The 25,897-nt window shown below is 36.2% G+C and overlaps 1 protein-coding gene and 1 long non-coding RNA gene across 2 annotated transcripts in view; both read left to right on the forward strand.

Annotated features, from left to right (window-relative positions):
- Positions 1–25,897, forward strand: part of si:ch211-281l24.3 — an 80,491-nt gene that overhangs the window by 13,297 nt on the left and 41,297 nt on the right. The window contains exons 11-19 of the mRNA XM_042771754.1: positions 3,422–3,532; positions 4,166–4,243; positions 4,350–4,779; positions 5,109–5,216; positions 5,317–5,380; positions 5,508–5,600; positions 6,751–8,709; positions 8,803–8,959; positions 9,046–9,273. Coding sequence (XP_042627688.1) covers positions 3,422–3,532; positions 4,166–4,243; positions 4,350–4,779; positions 5,109–5,216; positions 5,317–5,380; positions 5,508–5,600; positions 6,751–8,709; positions 8,803–8,959; positions 9,046–9,273 — 3,228 coding nt within the window. The remainder of the gene's footprint in view (positions 1–3,421; positions 3,533–4,165; positions 4,244–4,349; positions 4,780–5,108; positions 5,217–5,316; positions 5,381–5,507; positions 5,601–6,750; positions 8,710–8,802; positions 8,960–9,045; positions 9,274–25,897) is intronic.
- On the forward strand, positions 20,146–21,848 carry LOC122147749. The gene is made up of 2 exons (XR_006161819.1): positions 20,146–20,214; positions 21,505–21,848. It is a non-coding gene; the product is annotated as an uncharacterized LOC122147749 (long non-coding RNA).

The raw sequence follows: 25,897 nt of genomic DNA on the forward strand, positions 1-25,897 counted from the left end.
TCCAAAAGCAAAGGTAGCTCAAATCAAAGTCTTTTATTACTTAACAAAAAACAGCTGAAGGTAAATGGCACAGAATAAGAACACAAAAACACTCTCCTTAAACAGCTTGACAGTAGATACTTTGCCGGGAGAGGCAGCGCCGAACAGAAAAAATACTTTGCTCTCAGGACTTGCACATGTGGAGAGCAGCTCGAGCAGAGAATACTCTAGGTGAGGCACATCACAGCTGGTAACAGGAGACAGGGCACACTAAGGTGAACGCTGCTACACAAGACAGGGCAAGACAAGATTAAAGTTGACATGCATTCGAGAGTGTAGCTCACACAATAATCTGACACAGGACAGAGAGAACAAACGCCAGAAGTAGACAGAGTAATCAGACAAGACAAGACACAGGTGTAAGCGCAAAGCAGCGAAAGCACTGATTGCGATGATCAACAGGTGAAGACAGAGCGCAAACGAGAAAGTGTGTGCGCACTAGAGTGTGAGTGAGATGAGTGTGTTAATGAGTGTGGGAATGCGTGTGTGTGTGCTGCTGTAAGAGAGATAGAGAGCAGAGAAGCAACCCAGATCCTGACACATTGTTCAATTAAGAAACGGATCCTGTTTCTCCAGACTCACACTTGACAGTTGTCCATGATTTCTGTTTTCTTTTAGTTAATCTGCAGTTTGTGTTTTTCCATTTCCAGGTCACTATAGTGCTAAATACAGACTTTAAATGAAAAGTGATATAGACTTAATAGTTATGAAGCACAATAATGAAGCATAACATACTATTTTTTTGTTCATCTTGGTAGAGGACATTGTTCTGCGTTGTTTATTATTTTTAATTAATGTGTAAATAAAATGTTAATTAACTAATTACAAACCCGATTCCAAAAAAAGTTGAGACACTACAAATTGTGAGTAAAAAAGGAATGGAATAATTTACAAATCTCATAAACTTATATTTTATTCACAATAAAATATAGATAACATATCAAATGTTGAAACTGAGACATTTTGAAATGTCATGCCAAATATTGGCTCATTTTGGATTTCATGAGAGCTACACATTCCAAAAAAGTTGGGACAGGTAGCAATAAGAGTCCGGAAAAGTTAAATGTACATATATGGAGCAGCTGGAGGACCAATTTGCAACTTATTAGGTCAATTGGCAACATGATTGGGTATAAAAAGAGCCTCTCAGAATGGCAGTGTCTCTCGGAAGTCAAGATGGGCAGAGGATCACCAATTTCCCCCAATGCTGCGGCGAAAAATAGTGGAGCAATATCAGAAAGAAGTTTCTCAGAGAAAAATTGCAAAGCGTTTGAAGTTATCATAATCTACAGTGCATAATATCATCCAAAGATTCAGAGAATCTTGAAGAATCTCTGTGCGTAAGGGTCAAGGCTGGAAAACCATACTGGATGCCCGTGATCTTCGGGCCCTTAGACGGCACTGCATCACATACAGGAATGCTACTGTAATGGAAATCACAACATGGACTCAGGAATACTTCCAGAAAACATTGTCGGTGAACACAATCCACCGTGGCAAATCGCCGTTGCCAGCTTAAACTCTATAGGTCAAAAAAGAAGCCATATCTAAACATGATCCAGAAGCGCAGGCGTCTTCTCTGGGCCAAGGCTCATTTAAAATGGACTGTGGCAAAGTGGAAAACTGTTCTGTGGTCAGACGAATCAAAATTTGAAGTTCTTTTTGGAAAACTGGGACACCATGTCATCCGGACTAAAGAGGACAAGGACAACCCAAGTTGTTATCAGCACTCAGTTCAGAAGCCTGCATCTCTGATGGTATGGGGTTGCATGAGTGCGTGTGGCATGGGCAGCTTACACATCTGGAAAGGCACCATCAATGCTGAAAGGTATATCCAAGTTTTAGAACAACATATGCTCCCATCCAGACATTGTCTCTTTCAGGGAAGACCTTGCATTTTCCAACATGACAATCCCAGACCACATACTGCATCGATTACAACATCATGGCTGCGTAGAAGAAGGATCCGGGTACTGAAATGGCCAGCCTGCAGTCCAGATCTTTCACCCATAGAAAACATTTGGCGCATCATAAAGAGGAAGATACAACAAAGAAGACCTAAGACAGTTAAGCAACTAGAAGCCTGTATTAGACAAGAATGGGACAACATTCCTATTCCTAAACTTGAGCAACTTGTCTCCTCAGTCCCCAGACGTTTGCAGACTGTTATAAAAAGAAGAGGGGATGCCACACAGTGGTAAACATGGCCTTGTCCCAACTTTTTTGAGATGTGTTGATGCCATGAAATTTAAAATCAACGTATTTTTCCCTTAAAATTATACATTTTCTCAGTTTAAACATTTGATATGTCATCTATGTTGTATTCTGAATAAAATATTGAAATTTGAAAATTCCACATCATTTAAATCTTCCCAAACTCACAATTTGTACAGTGTCCCAACTTTTTTGGAATCGGGTTTGTATGTAATTAAATTAGTTAATTAACATTTTATTTACACATTAAAAATAATAAACAATGCAGAACAATGTCTTCTACATTGTTTATTATTTTTAATTAATGTGTAAATAAAATGTTGATTAATTTAATTACTAAAACAAATAGTTGAAATCAATTAATCAGTTAGTTGTCTTCATCCCTAGTATACTGTGCACTTGCTGTGTCTTTTTATCTTAACCCTTTAAACCCATGATTAGTCAGGTAGGGTAAGGGTAGTCAAATCTAGCCTAAACCATAAAGTACTGACCTGGCAACAGGTTGAAGTTGATCAGGAATGTTGTAGAAGACCTGCTTGTGGTTGTTCTTGTCTGAGGCATAGGCTGTAGTCATACGGAAAGCAATTGTAACAACAGAAATGCTTATTCGATTGGTTAAAATGTAAAGCAGGTAATGTAAAATAAAACCTTTGTGGTAGGTTGCACATGTTAAGATCACACCTTTTGCTCAATCTATCCTGTTCTACATAATGATAATTTACAATATTGCTGGTACTTCACAAGCAAATAGCATTTAAGCATCTTTACATGGCATTTCCTTAAATCAAGCAAATAACATTTAACCCTCAAACATCCTCCGTATAGCAGCCCTGGACAAATTTGGGCACGAAGGTCTCAGGTGTGATACCAATCACACTAGTTTGGGGACCAGTTCTCACTATTAACTAATTATTAACTATGACTTTTGCCTTATTAAACATCTAATTAGCTGCTTATTAATAGTTGGTAAGGTAGTTGTTATGTTTAGGTATGAGGTTGGATTAAGGGATCTAAAATATGGTCATGCAGAATAATGCATGAATATGTGCTCTATAAGTGCTAATAAACAGCCAATATGCTAGTAATATGCATGCTTACAAGCAACTAGTTCATAGTGAGAATTGATCTCTAAAGTGTTACCAACATCAGTTCTTTGTTTCTCCCAAAGAATGAGACCAGATAAAATAACATCTCCAGCACCTTCTTCTACATCTCTACAAAGTGACCAGTCACTGGATCGACCAATAATGTTTAACGTTGGAGCTCTGGGGAATGAAAGGTATGAGCATTCAAAGTTTCTGTTGGGATGCTCAAGTTTCAAGTTTTGGTATAAATGTACTGATATAAAAGAAGTAAAAAATAAAAAAGTGAAAATCTTGACAATTTAAACATTCAAGCAATTTAAAAATTGTGACTTTGTATATTGTCACAGTATGTGTATATATATATATATATATATATATATATATATATATATATATATATATATATATATTTCTCATGTATCTGAGTCATGTTTGAGGATATGTTAGGATGTCTACCAAAGAAGACTCATACAAATTTTCACCTTAATGCATGATATGGTTGTAGAGTTATAGGATGAATAGCCTTTTTTAAATAAAAATGGCAAAAATTCAGGTTTTGTGGGGTTTTAATCAAAGATTCATAGGAAAAATGTATTTTATTCTAGCACTTATAGTTCCAAAGTTGTTATCCCTTATTATAGCAACACCTAAGGTTGGATGAGTGCATGAGTGGCAGTGCACGTATGGGATTGAGTTTGGGGTCTCTTGACACCCACAATATTTTTAGAACAGAATAAAAGGAAGAAGAAGAAAATCAGTCACTGAAAAGTGCTATATTTGCAACAAAAATGCAGTGCTCATTTAAAATGATTTATATATCTACACAGTTTTACCAAGAAGAGTGCTGAGGAACCATTTGATAGACACATTTCATTTCGAAAAGACACGCTATCTCCAGATATCAGGTACTCAAGATATGGTTCATATATTTTTTTTCTAGTTTCAATTTACAGTTTTTGTTATTAATTAAGTGAAACGTTTTACACATCAATTCCACTCCATTTCCCACAGCACACTTTCAGCCACTCTGCTGACAGAGGATCACTACAAGTGTCCAGTGTGCACAAAAGTCTTCAAGGATCCAGTTTCCATCCCCTGTGGACACAGTTATTGCAAACACTGCATTGAGATCTACTGGAGCAAACCAACTCAAGCTGGAGCTTACGCTTGTCCTCAGTGCAGAAAGAGGTTCAGAGATCGTCCTGTGTTGAATGTAAATGTGGCTTTGTCTAAACTGATTGAAGAACTCCAGAAGGCAGGGTTTAGTCCTGCTCTTCCTGCTCACTGCTACGCTGGACCTGAAGATGTGGCCTGTGATATCTGCACTGAGATGAAGCTCAAAGCTGTTAAATCCTGTTTGACCTGCACTGCATCTTACTGTGAGACACACATCAGACAACACTACACAGTACCAGCACTGCAGAGACACAACCTGGTGGAGGTGACTGGACACTTCAGTCATTATTTTGCCTGCCTAATACCTAATAATGCCTAATATATGAAGCTTTTATTTATATTTTTTCCCAATAGCATAAATTAATAAAGTATATAACATTAAAGTTTTAATTTTCTTTTTTGTTTCTATTTTAATTGTTCTATAAAATAGTATGTTTCATAAAATTTTAGTATCCACATTTACACTTAGCTTTTAGTGATTTGCACTTTTACAATTATATACTTAGCATTTAGTGATTTGCTCAAAGTGAATCACTTGTCATGAATGCTGTCTGTTTGTTGTTTTTCATTTATAATTTGATATATTTTGTTTAGCCTTTTTATTTACCACATCACATTGAGACTACCAGAATGTTCAGAGCTGAGAAAGAACTGCTTGAAGAGATGAAAGGGCTGACGGTAAAACTAACTAAACTGGAAGCGGTAACTTTACAGAACTTTACAGCTTACAACATGAGATTTTATCGTGAAGATGTAAGCATTTTTTTCAAGTGATTTTGTATTGATCTGTTTTCTTTTCTAGACTCTGAGAGACAAAGAAGCACAGGCCAAGCGTTTGTGTAAAGGATTTGAAGTTCACTGTAATGGTGAGTGAATATTGTGCCTCTTGTTAGATACAGTCAAGGCCATATTTGTTCAATTTAAATGACTTTGCAGATCAACTTGGATATTTTTATATTGCATCGTATATTTGATTCTTTGTGTTTCTCCCAGATTTTCCCTCAGATGTAATTGAAATTGCTGCTTTAGGTCGACCTTTGAGCCTTGGAACATTGTATGAGAGTAACAGTGACTCTTTTAGCCAAAGTAAGATCTTTAGTTATTTTATTTAGGTTAAAGTAAACTGTGAGAAACAATGCTTCCATTGCACATTTTCTCCCACTGACAATTATGTGTAATGTCTGTTTTGGGTTTTGTTTCATGTTCATGTTTTCATGTCTTTTATTTTGTTATTGTTTGATTTTGCTGTTTGTGTCATGCTTCCCTTGCCCTCATGTATCTCTGCTTTGTGTGTGTCATGTTCTCATTGGTTATTGTCTGGTCATGTGATTATCAGTTCTGTTTGTTCTCATTTGTTGCTTTAGTCATGTGTCTTGTTCCCATTGGTTTGTTCTTGTCATGTGACCCTTATTGTTTGTATAAGTAGTCATGTTTTTGTCGTTAGCCCTTGTCGTGTATTAACGTAATGTAATAACCTGCTGTCGGTGAGTCAAGTCTGTTCATGTCACGTCAAGTCTGTTATGCTTCATCAAGTCTGTTCTAGTCAAGTCTGTGTATCTTGTTTGGATTATTGTTTGGATGTTTGGATTGCACCATTGTAAATAAACTGCACTTGGGTTCATCGCTACACTCGCCTTCAGTGGACTGATTGTTACATTATGACATTTTCAAAGCACTAGAAAACTAAGAATGTAGTTTTCAAATGCTTTGTCCTTATGTCACCTTAATGTCCTTCAGGAAAAAATCATGACAAACTCCAAAAAGATTCTGAATAGGGATGCACTAATACCACTTTTTCCTGAACGAGTCTGATATTGAAACTTTTATTTTTTGTACTTGCCAATACGGATACCTTTTTTTATATATATATATATATATATATATAGGGCACAGAAATCAAAAAAAAAAAAAAAGTCATGTTAAATGGCTTCATTTAGCAAACAGATTTCCTTCAGTTATTTTCACACTTAATTATACCTGTTAAAATGTATTGTACAAGCTTTTGTCAATCTCACTGTTAATATTATTTCTCTATGGTATTTAATTTAATTTAATGGTGCATTAGAGCTGCTCCATTGCAGCGTCTCAGTACTGTAATCACAAGACTTTTTTTCTGTAATAACAGGAGTACAGGAGTGCAGTATTGGGCCCAATACCAATACCAGTATTGTAATGGTGCATCCCTAATTTTGAAAACGCTTAGTTCATTATATATCCAACATTTGTTTTTCTCTAGACAGTTTTCTGTGGAATGAAAACTCTATTGCGTGTATGAAAGTGTCTCTGCCTCGGCCTCAAACAGAGGTCAAGGTTCTGGAAGGTGACTCCCTACAGGAGAGATTCAGAGCCCTTGAAACATCTCCTGTGTTAAGAGCAAGAACTTTGCATGGATTGTTAGAAGTAAGTGGAGCTGCAGCCTTTTTGAACCACCCAGTTCAATCTCAAGACCAGGACAGAGTTACACTACATTACAGAACCACCACCAGACTGGACATGATCAGCCAAAGACTCTTACAAGAAGGAGCTCCTGTCTCAGTCATTAATGCAACCACAGCTACACATGTGATCATCGCAGTGTTCTATGGAGCCCAAGCTTTCTTTGTTTTTGATAGTAAAAACAAAATTTCTGAGAAGAATACAGAAATGAAAAAGGTGGTGAAGAAGATGACCTCTTTGGTTTGTTCAGATTTACACCTGGATGTCAAAGAAAAAACTAAAAGCTTGTATGACTGCAGTCTCTACATTGATGTGGGTAGTTGGAAGAGTCCAGTGTCTTTTGATAAGGCAGTGGAGATCTATGGTTCTCTCCCAACACTGCTTGGATCCAAAGGTGAGAGAGCAGTTCCTCTGAAGGTCTGGCTGTATCCTCTGAAGAAACTGGACAAGAGCTCTGTGTGTGCTGCTCTAAGTGAAGTCAGTGAAACCTTGATGCATCAAGCTGAGAACATTCTGGAACATCTGAGAAAACAGATCAGGATCTGTCAGAATTTAATGACTAGCCAAACAAATCTAACTGTGATTATGTGGTTCCCTGCACTAAAAGATAAATTAATTGAATTTTCAGAGCTACTGAAGGAGTACAAAGAAGATCTTCAGAGAGAAATCACTGAGATGGACGAAGTCATTCATGTTAAAGATGAAAAAGTAAAGAATAAACTCCAAAATATCTTAGCGCGACACAGGCAATCACCATTCAGTGCAGAGAAAACAAACAAGTGGCTGGAGAATAAAGAAACTGAACTGAAGACTCTGAATGACTGCAAAGCTGCAGACATCACTGTTGTGAAATCACAGGCAGAGTTACAGCAGATCATAGGCCACTCACAGATGACTAGAGTGATGTGTCTCACTCTTTTCTCACCAGAAGCTAAGGATTTATTTCTTGCAACTTTAAAGCAGCACATTGAATCTCACAACACTGTACAAAATGATTCTCTTCTGCTCAGGCCTGTTAGCATCAATCAGAAAGTGCTCATTGACGTACAGCTGTTTATTGCTGCTAAAGAAGCAAATGACGATACAGAGCAAACCAAATTCATTGCTGCATCTGTGTCTGGTGATTGTTTTCAAGAATACTCTGTACAGTTTTATCATGCTGGGACAATTATGAGCAGAAATGTGAAGCTTGGACTGAAACCAGATCCTCCTCAAATAGCTCACATACAGCACACTAATGTGTCTTTAAAACTAAATCATTTGCTGAACAAAAGCACTGAGAGATATGTGGTGGAGTATGGAGTTGTGAGTAATGATGGAATGGATAATACATGGAAACAGATAGTTTATCCTGAGGCTTTAAAAGAATTACATGTTCTATCAGGTTTGGAACAAGACACAGAATATCAACTCAGATATGCAGTCGCTGACAACCAATGTATGAGCAACTTTAGCTGGATTGGTAACTTTAAAACAGCTTCTGCAGCAAGACCTGGACAACCCTCTGTTAAGATGAACAGAGATGCAATCATAGTCAGCTGGTTGAAAGCTGAATCTGATGAAGATTGTCCAGTGCTGCGGTATATGGTTGAATATAAAGAAGCTGGTCTGGAGGGCTGGTCATCAGTACAAACACAAGGACCTGAGTGTGAATGTACTTTAACTGTACCTCACAGCACCTGCTATAGAGTCAGAGTCTCTGCTGTCTATGAGAACATCACCAGCAAACCCAGTGAGGAGACACCAGTACCAGTGGATGGTGAGATACATGTGAAAGTTATGAAACAGATACTTTTCTTGTTACTAATTATCTTTGCTTAAATTATAAATTCCTTTTCAATATTCTTTGCAGTCTGGTCCATTGACCTCTCAGTAAGAAAGAGCTCCATCCTCCTAGAAGTGCTGAAACTCCAAAGATTGAAGAAACCTGTAGAACTGATGGGCTGGTCAGATGAAGAGAATGAAGTGAAGGGATTCCTGCAGTGTCTGCCCTACATCTCACAACTGAGGTCAGTATTCATTTGTATGTTTGTCCCACCATTACTTCTTTTTACATGATTATTGCTAAGGAGCTGCTACTTTTGTAACCATGTAGATTCACACAACCAGAGAGGATATCCTGTGAAGAATGGGAGAAACAAAAAAGATCATTTCTGTTGAATCTGTGTCTGCAAGCTGCTCTCACAGATACACCAGGCACCACAGAGACAAATGTAGAAACACTGTTGTCAGTTGAGGAATATGAGAAATGTGGTTTCCTGCTGGATCTGTGTTCACATGTGAAGGACTATGAGAGTCAAACAGGCAGGAGTGTCCTTCCAGCATTACAGCCAATTTATCAGTCAGCTCCTGCAGTCTGGAGCATAAAGCTCTCAGAGAGAAAGAGCTCCATCCTCCTAGAAGTGCTGAAACTCCAAACAGAGAAGAAACCAGTAGAGCTGAGAGACGTCTCATGTGAAAATATTAAACTTTAATTTACACATCCAGTGTCTGCCCTACATCTCACAGCTGAGGTGAGACTTTCTGTATAAATTGTAAACATTCATGTCAGTAGTTTCATAAGATTTAAAACACATTCCTTTGATTAAAACAATTATAAAAATTTGTTTGGCTTTTAGTTTTGACAGTCAAGGTATTGTGGGGTGTAACTGAGTTTATGTCTGACTTAATTTGAAATGATTACTAACTGTCTTGTATTTAACATGTAACATTTCATTTTTACCTGCTCAGATTTGAACAGAATGTGTTTAATGAACGGAGGAACATGGACGCTGTCCAGTATCTGAAGAATCTGATTGTTGCAGCATCAGTGCTTAACAAAAATAACAGAGAAAATATCACTGAGCTGTTCACATCAGTGTGCAGCTACACATCATTCCCCTGTAATAATGAGAATTTGGATGATTCTATGTATCAGATTCATCAGTGTGAGTTCCTGCTGAATCTGTACTCACACATGAAGGACTATGAGACTCAAACAGGCAGGAGTGTCCTTCCAGCATTACAGCCAATTTATCAGTCAGCTCCTGCAGTCTGGAGAATAAACCTCTCAGAGAGAAAGAGCTCCATCCTCCTAGAAGTGCTGAAACTCCAAACAGAGAAGAAACCAGTAGAGCTGAGAGACTGGACAGATGAAGAGAGTGAAGTGAAGGGATTCCTGCAGTGTCTGCCCTACATCTCACAGCTGAGGTGAGAGTGTAATTTTCATATTTATAAGTGTTTTGTGTCTGTATCTATTTAACTAATTTATACTACTGAAATTATTAAAATAATTCCAATCAATTTCAAATTAAGTGTCTAATGAAATTATTCCTATCTGTAGAGTTGCTCCACTACAGAGGCAGGAAGAATCTTTTAAAGACTGGGAAAAAAGAAAGAGATTATCTCTACTAAATCTGTGTTTGAAAGCAGCTCTCTTCCAAGATGAAACTCTACAGACAAATATGAAGATATTGTTATCATCTGTTCTTTATGAAAAATGTGATTTCCTACTGGATCTGTGTTCACATGTGAAGGACTATGAGACTCAAACAGGCAGGAGTGTCCTTCCAGCATTACAGCCAATTTATCAGTCAGCTCCTGCAGTCTGGAGCATAAACCTCTCAGAGAGAAAGAGCTCCATCCTCCTAGAAGTGCTGAAACTCCAAACAGAAATTAAACCAGTTGAGCTGAGAGACTGGACAGATGAAGAGAGTGAAGTGAAGGGATTCCTGCAGTGTCTGCCCTACATCTCACAGCTGAGGTGAGAATTTTCTCTTTGGCTACACTTAAAGTGGAAACTGAAACTAAAAAAAATTTAGTTTGTGCCGCTTTGGTTGTTTAGATATTAAAAAATTATTTATAGGTCATTCTGAGGTCACTCAGCCCCCCAACATACTCCAAATTCACCCCAAATAGACTCTTTTATTTGTTTGTGCTTCGTTTGTGCCGGTAAAAGTTTCGTTGGTGCTGCTTCAGTTTTTAAAAAATTAGACATTGAATTATAGGCGATGATGTCACTCAGCCCCCCACATACTCCAAACTCACCCAAAACAGGTTCAATCGTTTGTGCTTCGTTTGTGCTGGTTTGTGCCGGTAAAAAAAAAAAAAGGTCACTCAGCCCCCCCACATACTCCAAATTCACCCCAAATAGACTCGTTTGTTTGTGCTTCGTTTGTGCTGGTTTGTGCCAGCAAAAGTTTCGTTTGTGCTGCTTCGGTTTTTAAAATATTAGACACTGAAATATAGGTGATGACGTCACTCAGCCCCCCACATACTTCAAATTCACCCCAATAGTCTCGTTTGTTTGTGCTTCATTTGTGCTGGTAATATTTTTGCTTGTGCTGCTTTGGTTTTTTAGATATTAAAATAATATTAATAGGTCATTCTGAGGTCACTCAGCCCCCCACATACTCCAAATTCACCCAAAACAGGTTCAATCGTTTGTGCTTCGTTTGTGCTGGTTTGTGCAGGTTAAAGTTTAATTTGTGCTGCTTTGGGTTTAAAAATATTAGATAATGAATTATAGGCGATGACGTCACTCAAACCCCCACATGCTCCAAATTCACCAAAAATAATCTTCTTAAATTGTTTATGTTTCATTTGTGCCGTCAAAATGTTCGTTTGTGATGCTTTGGTTTTTTAGATTTTTTTAGTGATCATTCGGAGGTCATGCTCCAAATTTACCCCAAATAATCTTCTTTGTCTGTGCTGTATTTTATTTTATTTTATTTGTGCTGCTTCGTCTTTAAGATATTAAAATAATATTTAGTGATCATTCTGAGGTCACTCGGCCCCCCACATGCTCCAAATTTACCCCAAATAATCTTGTTTGTTGAATAATCACTAAACAAAATCTAAAAAACCAAAGCATCACAAAAGAACATTTTGACGGCACAAATGAAACATAAACAAAGAAGATTATTTTGGCTGAATTTGGAGCATGTGAGGGGTTGAGTGACGTCATCGCCTATAATTCTTTATCTAATATTTTCAAAACCAAAGCAGCACAAATTAAACTTTAACCTGCACAAACCAGCACAAACGAAGCACAAACAAATGAGACAATTTGGGGTAAATTTGGAGCATGGACATCAGAAAATGACCACTAAACATTATTTTAATATCTAAAAAACCAAAGCAGCATAAACAAAAATATTACTGGCACAAACCAGCACAAAATGAAGCACAAACGATTGAACCTGTTTTGGGTGAATTTGAAGTATGTGGGGGGCTGAGTGACGTCATCACCTATATTTCATTTCACCTATATTTTCATTTTGACCTCAGAATGACCTATAAATATTATTTTAATATCTAAAACACCAAAGCGGCACAAACAAAAAATTTTACAGCACAAACCAGCACAAATGGAGCACAAATGATTCAGACTATTTTGCTGATGTTTTGCATTGAGTGGGGGGGGCAACTTCACAGAGGTGTTTTGTACAGCTAAAAATAGCTGGAAGTGGATGACACAAGAAGCCAGACACAAAAAAATTTACAAATGGCCGTGCCCGCTCTTACGGGAAAAATAAGGGTGGATAGGACAACACGGATCATGCACTTTTCCAGCAGCAGCTCGCTCTGTGGCCTCCAGTATTTTACAGAAGCCCTTTGTCCATAGAAATGCATGATTCACTACTGTAAAGTGAGCTGACTGGCAGATGTTGTTTTTGTGCAGCACAGAGATGTGATTAATTGATAATCACGTCTGTTGATGACTATTATAATTATGATTATTATTACTATAGAGTAAAAAGTTAGCACACTTCAAGCAATGCTGTCATATTAATATTCCACTGTAACATTAGTCACATAGCTGAAATATTATGCATTTCTTTGTTGTAGTGAGATGTAGTTATCTTATTTAACTGGTCAGGTTTTCTCAACATTGCAGCCATTCTTATGTATAATAATGTTTTTTAATGCTGTTTAATTAATTATTAATTAATTGCTGATGTCTGTAGGCGTTCTGTAGGACTTTTCCTAAGTGGAAAAATTTGCACCATTAATTAAAATGGTGAATGCAAAGTCAAATGAAAATAGCTTGATTAGACCTATAGTTTGAACACTTCTGAATTGCAGGACCTTGCTCAATGGTGAAATTACTTGCCAATTTCATTCAACACTCACCTTAAATATTTTTCATGTGTCTATTTTCTCAGCTTTTATAAAGATGTCATTTATTTTGAAAAGGAGAAGAAATCAGCCTTTCAGTTTTTACTGAATTTGAGTCTTGTGGCATCACAATCAACTGGAGAGACATTTACTGAGCTATTAACATCTGTGTGCAGCTACACATCTTTCCCCTGTGTTGAAAATATTAATTATCATATTGGCCAGTGTGATTTCCTGCTGGATCTGTGTTCACATGTGAAGGACTATGAGACTCAAACAGACAGGAGTGTCCTTCCAGCATTACAGCCAATTTATCAGTCAGCTCCTGCAGTCTGGAGCATAAAGCTCTCAGAGAGAAAGAGCTCCATCCTCCTAGAAGTGCTGAAACTCCAAAGAGAGAAGAAACCCAGTAGACCACACACCAGCTACAGGGGGAGAGGAGAGAGAGACAGAGCCAATCAAGTGGTTGGGGATTATTAGGAGGCCATGATTGACAAAGGCCAAGGGGGCAATTTGGCCAGGACACCGGGGTTACACCGGGGTTATACTGTAAAACATTTCATTTGTGAAGAAACACAGCTCTAAAATGTGTTATTTTTAAATACCTGCGTAAAAAACAACAGCTTTTCCTGCATTGAATACAATATATTTTATTTTATAGCAACATGCAGAATATTTGGAACAGCAGGATTTGTTTCTCAAATGTTTGCTGAATTGTGGGCTGTCCTTCAGCTTTTGATGTGGATGGCTGATTTGCTGATAGAGCTACTGCATATACATTACGGGCCATTCTACAGAACTGGTCCATAGTCAGGGTTGGAAACGTCTTGAAAAAAAAATATTTTTCCAGTGAATTTGTATGTATGCAAATTGTATAATATCCAAGGTACACATTTCTACTAATTGTGAAAGTTCATTCTCATATTGTATTTTCAGAAAGTTTTGGAATATGTGTCTTCTCCCCAAATTCGTCACTACTGAAACACAGTAATAATAATAATTTAATTACAAGGGTAATATTGACCTATTAAGATTTTGCTTACATCTACATTGTACATATATTTTTTTGCTATTTTATTAAAAAAATTTCAGGGGTAAAAAAAAAACACATATACACTTAAAAAACTATAACTAAAATTAATTAAATATATTTTTTTTCAAACAAATAATAACAAAATCTATCATAACACACAACAACTTTATTTTTGACAAAAATAATCATCCCATGTTTCAGTAGTGATATACAGTTTGAGACCAAAACCCTATCATAACATCTTAGTTGAGTAATTCAGGTATACTTTATTTTTGACAAAACATCCCATGTTTCGGTAGTGACTTCACATTTTCGGTAGTGACAGTAATGCTTTGGTAGCAACCACATCACATTACAGAATTTTTACTTGCACACTAAAACACTACTAAAACATCTAAAAGACTAAAAACAACTGCGATTAACTGTACTTAATTTTGTCTATTTCCCCCAAATATGAGGATTATGTGTTCTCTTTTGTCACTACTGAAACAATGATGACATTTCGTTTGTAACAATTTTTTGGGATAACACCCAAAAAAAACAAAAGCTGTGTCTCAAATGACACACTATACACTATGCAATTATACACTGTGTACTTATGCACTATGTACTCAACCATGTAGAGTATGAATTATCAAGTCTATCATCACATCAAAAATCACATCCTAATACACCATCCAACTAAAGCTGTGACAGTTGAGTGCATGGGTAGCCTATAGTGTCCAACATTCCAAACTTCGTTTTTTTGGTTATTTTCTTTTTGGAATTTTCAACTATAAATAACAAAAAACACAATAAATAATAAAAAATAGAATAATGAATAAGTACAACATATGGTAACATCAAAAAACCAACCTCACACCAAATCACCAAAATCCAAGCATCTAAAGATGTCACTACTGAAACTCCACCAAATGTTTCGGAAGTGGCTGTTTTGATAGTGACAATTTTAGATGCTTTTGAACCTATCTTAAAGATGCTTATCAGCACATGGTTAGCTAGCAAAATTCTGAACATTTGTACACACATAAAAATGAAAGGATATGGAAAAACTCCCAAAAAAGTGAGATTAATTGCAAAAAAAGAAAAAAAAAGAAAAAGGTGTTCATTACTTAGAGTTACACACAGATTTTTCAGACTTTTGAACACATTTACCTCAAAATAATGGAGCCTATCTACTCACCCTGTAGCTATGAGAGAGAGTGACACATAAATATTTCCTGATCATATTTTACATAAAGTTTCATAATTTACAAAGAAAAAGGATCAAAAAGATACTTTTAAAAACAACAATAAGTTTCATAATTTACAAAGAAAAAGGATCAAAAAGATACTTTTAAAAACAACAATTATAAAAACTTCACTTTTTAAAAGAATGAAAATATATTTTTTTAAGAAAGTTTAGGGGTTAGGGTTCTGGACAGCCACCTCTCAATTGAAAGTACGCAATAAATAATTATTTTATATATATTACACTTACTGATATTTTAAATATTATTGTGGGTTCCAATAGATAATAGAAGGATCTTAGTAAACATGTAAGATTTGAATACTTAAATGCTTTTTAAATGTGTTTTTTTTATTTTATTTTTTTTATGGGAAAGCAGTTTGCACCAATTCTTTTGAATGGCCCTTATACAACAGTTGTTCAGGTTCTCAAATCTGATTGGTTGAGAACCGTGAGATATTGTACTGGTATCGCTACAGGAACGCCCTAGCCAGAAGAGTGAAATGTGCCAGAGGACATCAGATAACCTAAGTGTACAGTATATGCTGTTGAGATGTTTGCTATCTTGATGGCGATAGAATGGATTGAACAGAATAAAACCAACAGAACTTTGTAGTGATTCAGTCTCTGTTCTGAGGAGTCTCAAGTCCAATATGATTAAGAATCACCAGGAGCTTTTTTTATGATATATTGTCTATTTATTCAGGAGTAAAAAATAAAGGTTATGAAATTGTATTTATGTGGGTTCGAGCGCATATGGATATTCTAGGAAACGAAAAAGTAGATAAAATAGCTAAGCAAGCATTGCAAAAAGATGTATCTATTAGTATTTCAAGATCTGAAGGAAAGAGTATTGTATGGGAAAACATAATTAAAGAATAGCAGCAGAGGTGGGATCAAGAACTAAAAGGAAGACATCTATATGCATTAAAGAAAAGAGTTGGTATAATGGAAAGTAGAGGGAAAAACAGTAGAGAAGAGACTATATTAACCAGATTAAGAATAGGACACCATAAATTAAATAATATGGTTCAATTTGATAGGAAAATACCCCACAGGACTTTGTAATAAGTGCCAAGTGCCTGAAAATGTAGAACATGTGCTTGTGTATTGCAACAAATATAAAATTCAAAGGATGATATTGGTAAAAGACTTGGCGGAAATAGGATTAACAGGATGTTGATTGAAGGACAAACTGGAATGCAGCAGGAGCGGACAAGGAATTAAATATTTGATTTATTTTTTGACTAAGACAGGACTAATAGCAAGAATATGAAAAACAGGATACTGTATATGGGAAGTAATTAGCTCCAGAAAATGGCAGTAATGCAACACCAAGGATGCAAATAGCTGTTAAAACCTAAAGAAGAAGAAGAAGACAGGAACGCCCTTTCACCGTTTGTATCACTCCGTTTGCAGTGTTTCTCACAGCGAGTGTCATGGTTCATGCCCAGATCCACTATAATTTGATAAACAATACTGAATGTAGTTTTAAGAGGGTTTTTTTTTTAGGTGAAAAAGTACTTGTTTAGAGAATCAAACAATAAGCATTTCTTTTAATAAGATAACGTCTATTTGAAAATTTGCTTGCACGTTTGTCGGAGAGGTGGGTCCGAATCAGCGTCCGTCTCATCACCCGCCTTCTCTGTCACCGCTGGCTCTGATGTTCGTCTATAGTGGCATTCACATGAAAACAGTCTTTGGTCTCATTAATCTATTATTCATCAAACAATAAACATTTCCCAGATTAAACAAAATCTCGCTCATGTCAAAATCTCATAAATTCAATACTAAATAACAAAAATAATATAAACTTCTGCTGTACAAAGCGGCTGCCTTTGTAACGTTGACTGAATTGCCTAGCAACTTTTATGATACTGGTGTTGTTTATTAAATATTATTATTCAATAATTAATATTTGATATATATATATATATAAATTATATAGATATATATATATATATATATAATTTATATCATTTGGTAATTAGGAAACAGTGTGTTGGTGTTGTGTGGTGGGTTCGTGATGTGGATTTTTTAGTACAGTCGTTCCCCACCAGTTAGATGGCGGCCAAATTTTTTTTGTTTTTTTTTTTTTTTCTTTTTTTTTTTACGAGTCATCAGAAAGACTTTTTGAAAAATACTAAAGTGCAGTTTTTTACAAGGAAGTTGTTTTTTTCTTTCAAAAAGCTTGTATACAGCCAACAAATGCAATTAGCAGTGCTGTCATCAGAAATCACCCTTAACAGATGAAAGGATAGTATGATCCTGTCCCACATTCAAACTGTTTTATTTAAAATATCACACTCGCTCAGTACAACTCTGCTACATAATACACTGCTTGTACCACTACCATCCAAAGCCAACAGACCCGCTGCGAATATACCTGCTGTACCACATTGAGACCAATAAACTTTAATGAAGCAACTCAGTTGTTCCTTCGGATATTCGTAAAGCGTCGATGTTGTGTGAATAAGTAACGGAGCTGGGCTCAGCTGTTAAACTGTCAACTTTAGATTTTAATCAAGTAGTTCTGCACAAAAGAGGGCTTTTAAAGACACTCCGTTGTTGTGTTTTTATGTATTTACACACTCGTGCCATTGAACTATTGTATTGTATAAACGCAATATCACATGAGTAGACGTCAGATATGGCTGTATATCGGCATGTTTTTTTGTTTTTTTTTTGGGAGCGCATGGAGCAGCGGCTGTCTGTCACGGCTCATTGAAACACATCCAGAGAAGCCCAGTGGCTGAATGAAACTAAACTCTCTTATAGTCTCCACGGCGACACTCTCTGATCTCCATGGCAACAGCAGAGTTTTTAAATCAAGTTAATTGAGAGTCTAGAAGTTGATGGCAGGAGGAGCTGCAGAACATCAGCAGACGATCACTCACTGTACATCTGCACCACAACAACAGACAGAAGGAACACTGAGAGCCAACCGTGAAACACGTAAATGAGTTTAGAGAAAAATAACTTTACATGTTAAAGTGCATGATTTACGAGGATGCTTACAATGTTTTAAAACATAACGTGCCACGTGTGGAATTTAACGGTTGTCCACTTCATTACATGTGATTTAACCATGTACATTATTTCATCAAAGTTGAAACTCTCTGGGCTAAATGAGGAAAATGACGCTCCTAATAAATAATAAGTTTAAACCTCTCAGTTTGAGAGTTCTCTGCATTAGTAACTCAGGAATCAGCAGAAGATTGTACGTCAGCCGCTGCACAAACACAATCATGTTTACGGCTGACCGCTAGTGAGGGACAAGACGCTGACCTTTAGCAGCGTCATTTAGAGCCGCAGACACGCCGATATGATGAACGACACACAGCAAACACATCAAGAGAAAGTGAGTAATCACAGCAGACTCCTGAGCAACAAATCAAGCTTCAGCAGCTCCCACACGCACCCGAAAACCACTGCAACTCCACCTAAAAACAGCAATCATCTCACTATACAGAGCTTATAACGGAGCGAGCAATCAAAGATAGAGAGCAGAGGCCACTATATTAATTTTTGCATATCAAAATATGCTATAACAGAGTTTAAATCAACTTTCTGAGGTGGGACTGCTGTTATGTATTCAATGCATGACTCCAGAGCTCCATGAGTCCAGTTTTTCATGATTCTATCATTGCTGAATTTCAGTGCAAAATCAGCAAAATCAAAAATACATTTTAATCCTCATTAAATTAAATTACAACATTCATTGAATTACAAAATAAATGAATATTAAAATTTTTATAATTCCCATCCCATCATTTCCAATCTAAAACACTAACGCTTTAATGCGATATCCCAAAATGCACGTAAAAATAGGTGGATGGAAACACAGCTAGTGAGTCTGTCTCACACAACCAGGGTTGCCATGTCTGCAGTTTTACCTCCCAGTTGGGCTATTTTTACACTGTTGCCGCAGCGATGTTTAAAAAGACCTAACCATAAAGCTATCTCAACAGAATGCAAAACTCAACAGAAAAAAAAAAGAATAAATAAAAAAACCTAAACTAATTGGGCTGGTTTTGTTTTGAAGACCTGGCAACCCTGGCCATATTCTTCTACAGAGTTTCCGAATTGTCTGTGTCGTTAACATTAATGAAACAGCAACAACAGAACAGAAGAAATAAAGTTCCTAAATTAAGCACTGTTGTAATCTTTATATTACACTTATCTGTCACTTGTTTATTTTCAAATAAACAAGCTTTATGCATTTTGTTTGCTCTCTGTGTCATGTATGACTATTGGCACGAGTTATGCTGTTGACCCTGGAACAACATTTTAATCCCAAAATTTAGTCTTGACCATATCTCTACACCTAAACCTAACCTTAATCATGAGTAATCCCTAAAATCAGAGGAAATGATAGATGAATGACGCTGATGTACAAGCACCAAAAAATGATTGTAAGCCTAAATTTCACAAAAAAAAAAAAAAAAACTGTAAACTGGTTCTTCAAATCTGATTGGTTAATCACAATGTTGTTCTAGGGTCAACAAAGATGTTCTGCATGACTATTGAGCAAACTAACATGATAGATAAGAATGCTAAAGATGATTATATTTTCTGTGGTGACTGGCATCTCGGCAGCATCAGTCAAATGGTTTTTACCATTGTAACTATTCAAGTCTTACCCTCAGCTTATGATCCCTGATGCTAAGCACTATGAGACTCAAACAGGCAGGAGTGTCCTTCCAGCATTACAGCCAATTATCGTCAGCTCCTGCAGTCTGGAAGCATTAAAGCTCTCAGAGAGAAAGAGCTCTCCATCCTCCTCAGAAGTGCTGAAACTCCAAACAGAGAAGAAACCAGTATAGCAGCTGAGGAGACGTGACAGATGAAGAGAGTGAAGTGAAGGGATTCCTGCAGTGTCTGCCCTACATCTCACAGCTGAGGTGAGTGTTAATAATGTGTTTAGCTTTGATTTAATAGATATGGAGTAATGGATTGAATATATTTTTCTTTCATTTGTATTTTAGTGCCTGTAAGCACACTGACTGAATTTTGATAAGTGTTTTTTGTTTTGAACAAATATGTAAGACTTTGTGTTTGTAATTGAGCAGTGATAAAAGCTTGTCATATATAAACTAAAGCAGAGATCAATTTTATCAGAGCACATTTTGTGTCCATAAAATATTATGATGGTAGTTTTTGGGACATGTATGTTGTACAGTGCAGTACAGAAGTTATGAGTAATGTTTTATTATGTAAGCAATAATCAACAAACAAATTAAAATCATGAAATGGATAAAAAAAGACTAACCTGGTGCATTAAACAATTTTAATGCAGGACGTGGAGGCAAAGAACCACCTGATGCGACAGCTAGCTTATCCCGCTTATACCATGGTCATTTGCCAGCACTGACAAGTTAAAGCTGATAATGATGTTCGCAGTGCAATATTCGTTTTTTATTCCTCTGCACCATGAAAATTAGAGGTAAACACACAAATAGCTGGTTAATGAGCCTTTGGCATAACAAAAATTTACAATTAAATCCTCACACCTTTTACAGTGCAACATAAATAAACTGTTTTATCAAATCATTGTCATTTGATCATTTTTACAATAGAGTGTTTTACAATAGAGAATTTTCAAAAATTAAATTCAATACAGACCAATAATTAAAAATCCAAACACACTATAAAGATAACGAATCTATATTTTACTTCTGAAGACCAACTAATGGATTTTTTACTTCTGGAGCCCAACTGTTGCACAATAACATTTATAACAGTAACACATCTCTAACAGAATCTTGTTCACTCTTTAGATTTCCCGTACCACACAATAAAACAGCTGAATCATGGGACAAAAGAAAGAGATTATTTATACTGGATTTGTGTCTGCAAGCTGCACTCCATCAGAAAGAGACAATACAAGAAACTGTGAAGAAACTGCAATCATCTGTGGATTATGAGAAATCTGATTTCCTGCTGCATCTGTACTCACATGTGAAGGACTATGAGACTCAAACAGGCAGGAGTGTCCTTCCAGCATTACAGCCAATTTATCAGTCAGCTCCTGCAGTCTGGAGAATAAAGCTCTCAGAGAGAAAGAGCTCCATCATCCTAGAAGTGCTGAAACTCCAAACAGAGAAGAAACCAGTAGAGCTGAGAGACTGGACAGATGAAGAGAGTGAAGTGAAGGGATTCCTGCAGTGTCTGCCCTACATCTCACAGCTGAGGTGAGAGTCTTATAGGATAAAGACCACCCTTGGTTATTGTATTCAGTGCTTACAATAAATTTAATCTATTTAACTTAAATATTTTATTAAACAATATGTATGTGAACATGAACCAGAATTGAACTGCATATAATCACAAAAAACACTAAACTGACGTGTAGTTTTTTCGTCAGCAATATTATGTTGTTGAAATCCTGCTCTCACCCTCATTCAGCCATTTTTCTGCTGTGAGAGTGATTGTAATCAAATGTTTCTATTGTAACAGCTTCATTCAGCACACAATTTGTTTACATGTGCAGTTATGATGAAGCTACAGTGCATAAAGCTACAAGCTACAATCTTCATTTCTCTGTCCAAGTATATTTCACACAATACATGATCAAATGTTTGCAGTTTTAAATACATAGTTTAGCAAATTACTTATTTCTTGCACGACGTACATACAGAACAAAGAAAAACTATAATGGTATTATATGGGTCTGTTTATAGGACTGGTGCAATTTCATTCAGACATTTGCAGGACATTGAAAAAGATGAATAATAGTTTAGTGCGACTGAAATCAAACATGTAAAGTGCATGTAAATGTGACAACTGATGTTATGTAATAAATAGGACACAACAGCACCTGACTTTACTGGAGCTGTAGATTAAGTGTTCACTCTCATGATAGTCAGCACAAACACAGTAGAAACTAACTGTCTGACACAGCTTTACATTCATATTAACTGATTCAGTGGCTTAAATTATTTTGAAGAAAATGAAGCAGTCAAAAAAAATGAAGTAATTACATCATTTGATCAATTCAATTTTTGTTTAAAAAATTACATTTTATTAAGTGGCTGTCTATTTTTTAGAAACCAAAGAGATGCACAAAAAATCCCAGAAAAGCCAAATTGTTCAAATTTTAATTTATTTTAGAATTGCATCTGATTTGCTGATGATACACATTAGTAGTCTTTAATAATAAGATGCTTGGGAGTTTGCTGTCAAAGGGTTATATTTCTATAATACCTCAGAGTGCCCTTATGTCATGATCACCAGCTGGAGTGTCCTGGACATCCACCAGAGGGCACTCCTCTCTACTCCGTTGCCATTCTGTTCTGGATTACTCTTTAATGAAGCTGCATTTGGATCTTTATTGTACAAGCCTCAGAGTATCAGAGCAGTGCTTATGACAGAAATAGAATGGCAGTGGAGTAGGGAGGAGTGCCCTCTCTTGTGTGTGTGTGTGTGTGTGTGTGTGTGTGTGTGTGTGTGTTTGTCCACTAACATTTTAGTATTCTTTACTCTGTATATTTAGTGTATCGTAGGTCTGTGTAGCAAATCATGTTATAATAAAGCATAATATAATAACTACAAATAAAGTAAAAAGTAGTACATCATTAATGTAATGAAATGTTCAGGATGTAATAATTTTCTCAAAACAATAAAATCTTGAGGTAATAATGTAAAACAATTTTTTACATAGGAGAAATGTGTGACATTATAAACTAACCAAAAACATTGTCATACTGAGATAAATGCAATATATTAAAATACACACACATTAGTATTCCTTTATAGTACATTTTTTAAAAATCTATATCTCCTTTAAAAATTCCTAAACTACCTACCTAATGCACCAAATATAAATACTCATACAGTTATTACTATTACTACTACTACTGTTGTTGTTGTTGATGATGATAAAGATGTGGATATTAATTGTTTAATATTACAAAATATTATTATTTCTTACATAAGACACTTGTATTTGATAAAAGAGAATATTATTTTAATTGGACAAGAGCTATACATACTGTTTAATGACAAAGAGTGTGCAGTGCACTGCCAACACTACAAAGACTACATTGTAAAATAATAATAATAACGTAGTATCAACATAGCAAAAGAAACCAGTAAATTTAAAGAGGATTACTAATATTATATGGTAACAATAATAATATTATTACACTTATTATATTGAAAAGAGTATTATGTTGTAAACTGATCAGCTACAACATTAAATTCAGCTGTCAAAATCATGTTGGCCTCCTTTGTGCTGCCAAAATAGAATGAATATGGACTCCACCAGACCTCTGAACATGTCCTGTGTTATCTGGCACCAGAATATTAGCCGCAGATCCTTTAAGTCCTACATGTTGTGAGGTGGAGTCCCATGGATCGGATCTGTTGGTTCAGCACATCTCATAGATGCTCAGTCAGATTGAGATCTGGGGTATTTGGAGGCAAGGGCAACATCTTAAACTCTTCATCATGTTCTTCAGACCATTCCTGATCAATGTCTGCTTTGTAGCAGTGAGCATTATTCTGATGAAAAAGACCACTGCCATAAGGGAACACCATTGCTATGAAGGACTGTAGGTGCTCTGCATCAATCTTTAGGTAGTTGGTACTGTAAAGTAACGTCTACATGAATGCCAGGATGTAAGGTTTCTCAGCAGAACACTGCCTTCACCACCCTGCCTTCTTCCCATAGTGCATCCTGCTGCCATCTCTTCACAAGATAAACGACACACACACACACACACACACACACCCGCCCATCCATCTAATCTAAGAGAAAATGTGATTCATCAGTCAAAGCAAACTTCTTCCATTGCTCCATACTTCAGTTTGTGCACATTGTAAGCTTTCATCAGTGAGTCTTGGGCGTCCCTGACCCTGACACCAGTTCACCGCTGGTCCTTCCTTGCACCACTTTTGCACTAACCACTGCATTCCAGAAACACACAAACACAAGATTTACCGTTTTGGTGATGCTCTGACCCAGTTCTCTATAGCTGTCACCTTAAGTCCCTTGTCAGAGTCACTCAGATCTTGTTGCTAGCCCATTTTTTCTGTTTCCAACACAAGAAACTCTAGAACTGACTGTTCACTTGCTGTCTATTATATCCCCCCTTGACAGGTGCCATTGTAACAGTAGAATCAGTGTTATTCACTTCAGCTCTCAGTGGATTTAATGTTGTGACTGATCAGTGTACATTATGTGCTGCTATTACCTTATGAACTGTGATTGAATTAAAAGTTGCAACAGTGTGTTCATAATGTAATACATTTTCATACAATAAAACTACATTATTATAAAAAAAATTAATAAATACATCAACATTTATCACAACATGAATTAAATAAATATATTACAACATATAAAAAAATTATTTTAATTATAATAAAAAAAACAATACTTTTACATTACGTGCCGTTATTATGTTATACTTTATCACATTATGAGTTTAAGTCATAATGCAATACTTTTACTTTACTTTACTTTTTTTTTTTTTTTTTTAAATCTGAGGTGATTCATTTTTTTTTTTTTTTTTTTTATCTGAGGTGATTCATGACACTTTAATGAAGCTGTAGATAGTTTACTCTCGTGATAGTCAGCACACAAACACAGTGTAGAAACTGTCTGTTACAGATTTAGCTTCATATCACCTGATTCAGTTACTCTAATTTTAAGGAAGTGTCTTAAAAAATATATATATATATTTTTCTTTAGGAGTCAGGTGCAACCAGAGGCATAAGAAAATAAACCTCCATGAAAGACTTATATAATCTTATGATTATATTTTAAAGAAAAATAAACATTCTAAAAAATAAACAAAATAAACATAACAAACAAACTATGATCATTTATATTACAGTACATTGTTAAATATTATCCAGCGATCATTTCACATGTGAATTTATCAGTCAGCTCCTGCAGTCTGGAGCATAAAGCTCTCAGAGAGAAAGAGCTCCATCCTCCTAGAAGTGCTGAAACTCCAAACAGAGAAGAAACCAGTAGAGCTGACAGACTGGACAGATGAAGAGAGTGAAGTGAAGGGATTCCTCCAGTGTCTGCCCTACATCTCACAGCTGAGGTGAGACCTTTATGGAAAACACCATCCTGTGCAAGTTTTATTGTATTTAAAGCTCACAATAAAAAATATTGAACTTAAATATTTCTTAGCATTATGGGGCCCTATTTTAACGATCTAAACGCAAAGTGTAAAGCACACGGCGCAGGTGCACTCAGGGCGTGTCCAAATCCACTTTTGCTATTTTAACGACGGAAAAATGGTTGGCACGCCCGGGCGCATGGTCTAAACGGGTTGTCCCTACTCTCTTAATGAGTAATGGATGTTTTTTGGGCGTAACGTGCAATAAACCAATCAGAGTCTCATCTTCCATTCCCTTTAAGAGCCTGTTGCGGTCGTGCCATGACGGATTGCTATTTACAACGGCGGAATTGGCAAGCGCAAAGACAGAACCGTCTCGGAGATGAAATGGTCCTCCTCATGTGCGAGCAAAAATAGATAGCCTAATTCTGAGGACATGCATGACTATCCATTACTGACATGTAGGCATTTTTATATTTAATTAGCCTACACAAAAATTCTTATGCAT

This window comes from Cyprinus carpio, chromosome A15, assembly GCF_018340385.1.
Source record: "Cyprinus carpio isolate SPL01 chromosome A15, ASM1834038v1, whole genome shotgun sequence".
Classification (NCBI taxonomy): domain Eukaryota; kingdom Metazoa; phylum Chordata; class Actinopteri; order Cypriniformes; family Cyprinidae; genus Cyprinus; species Cyprinus carpio.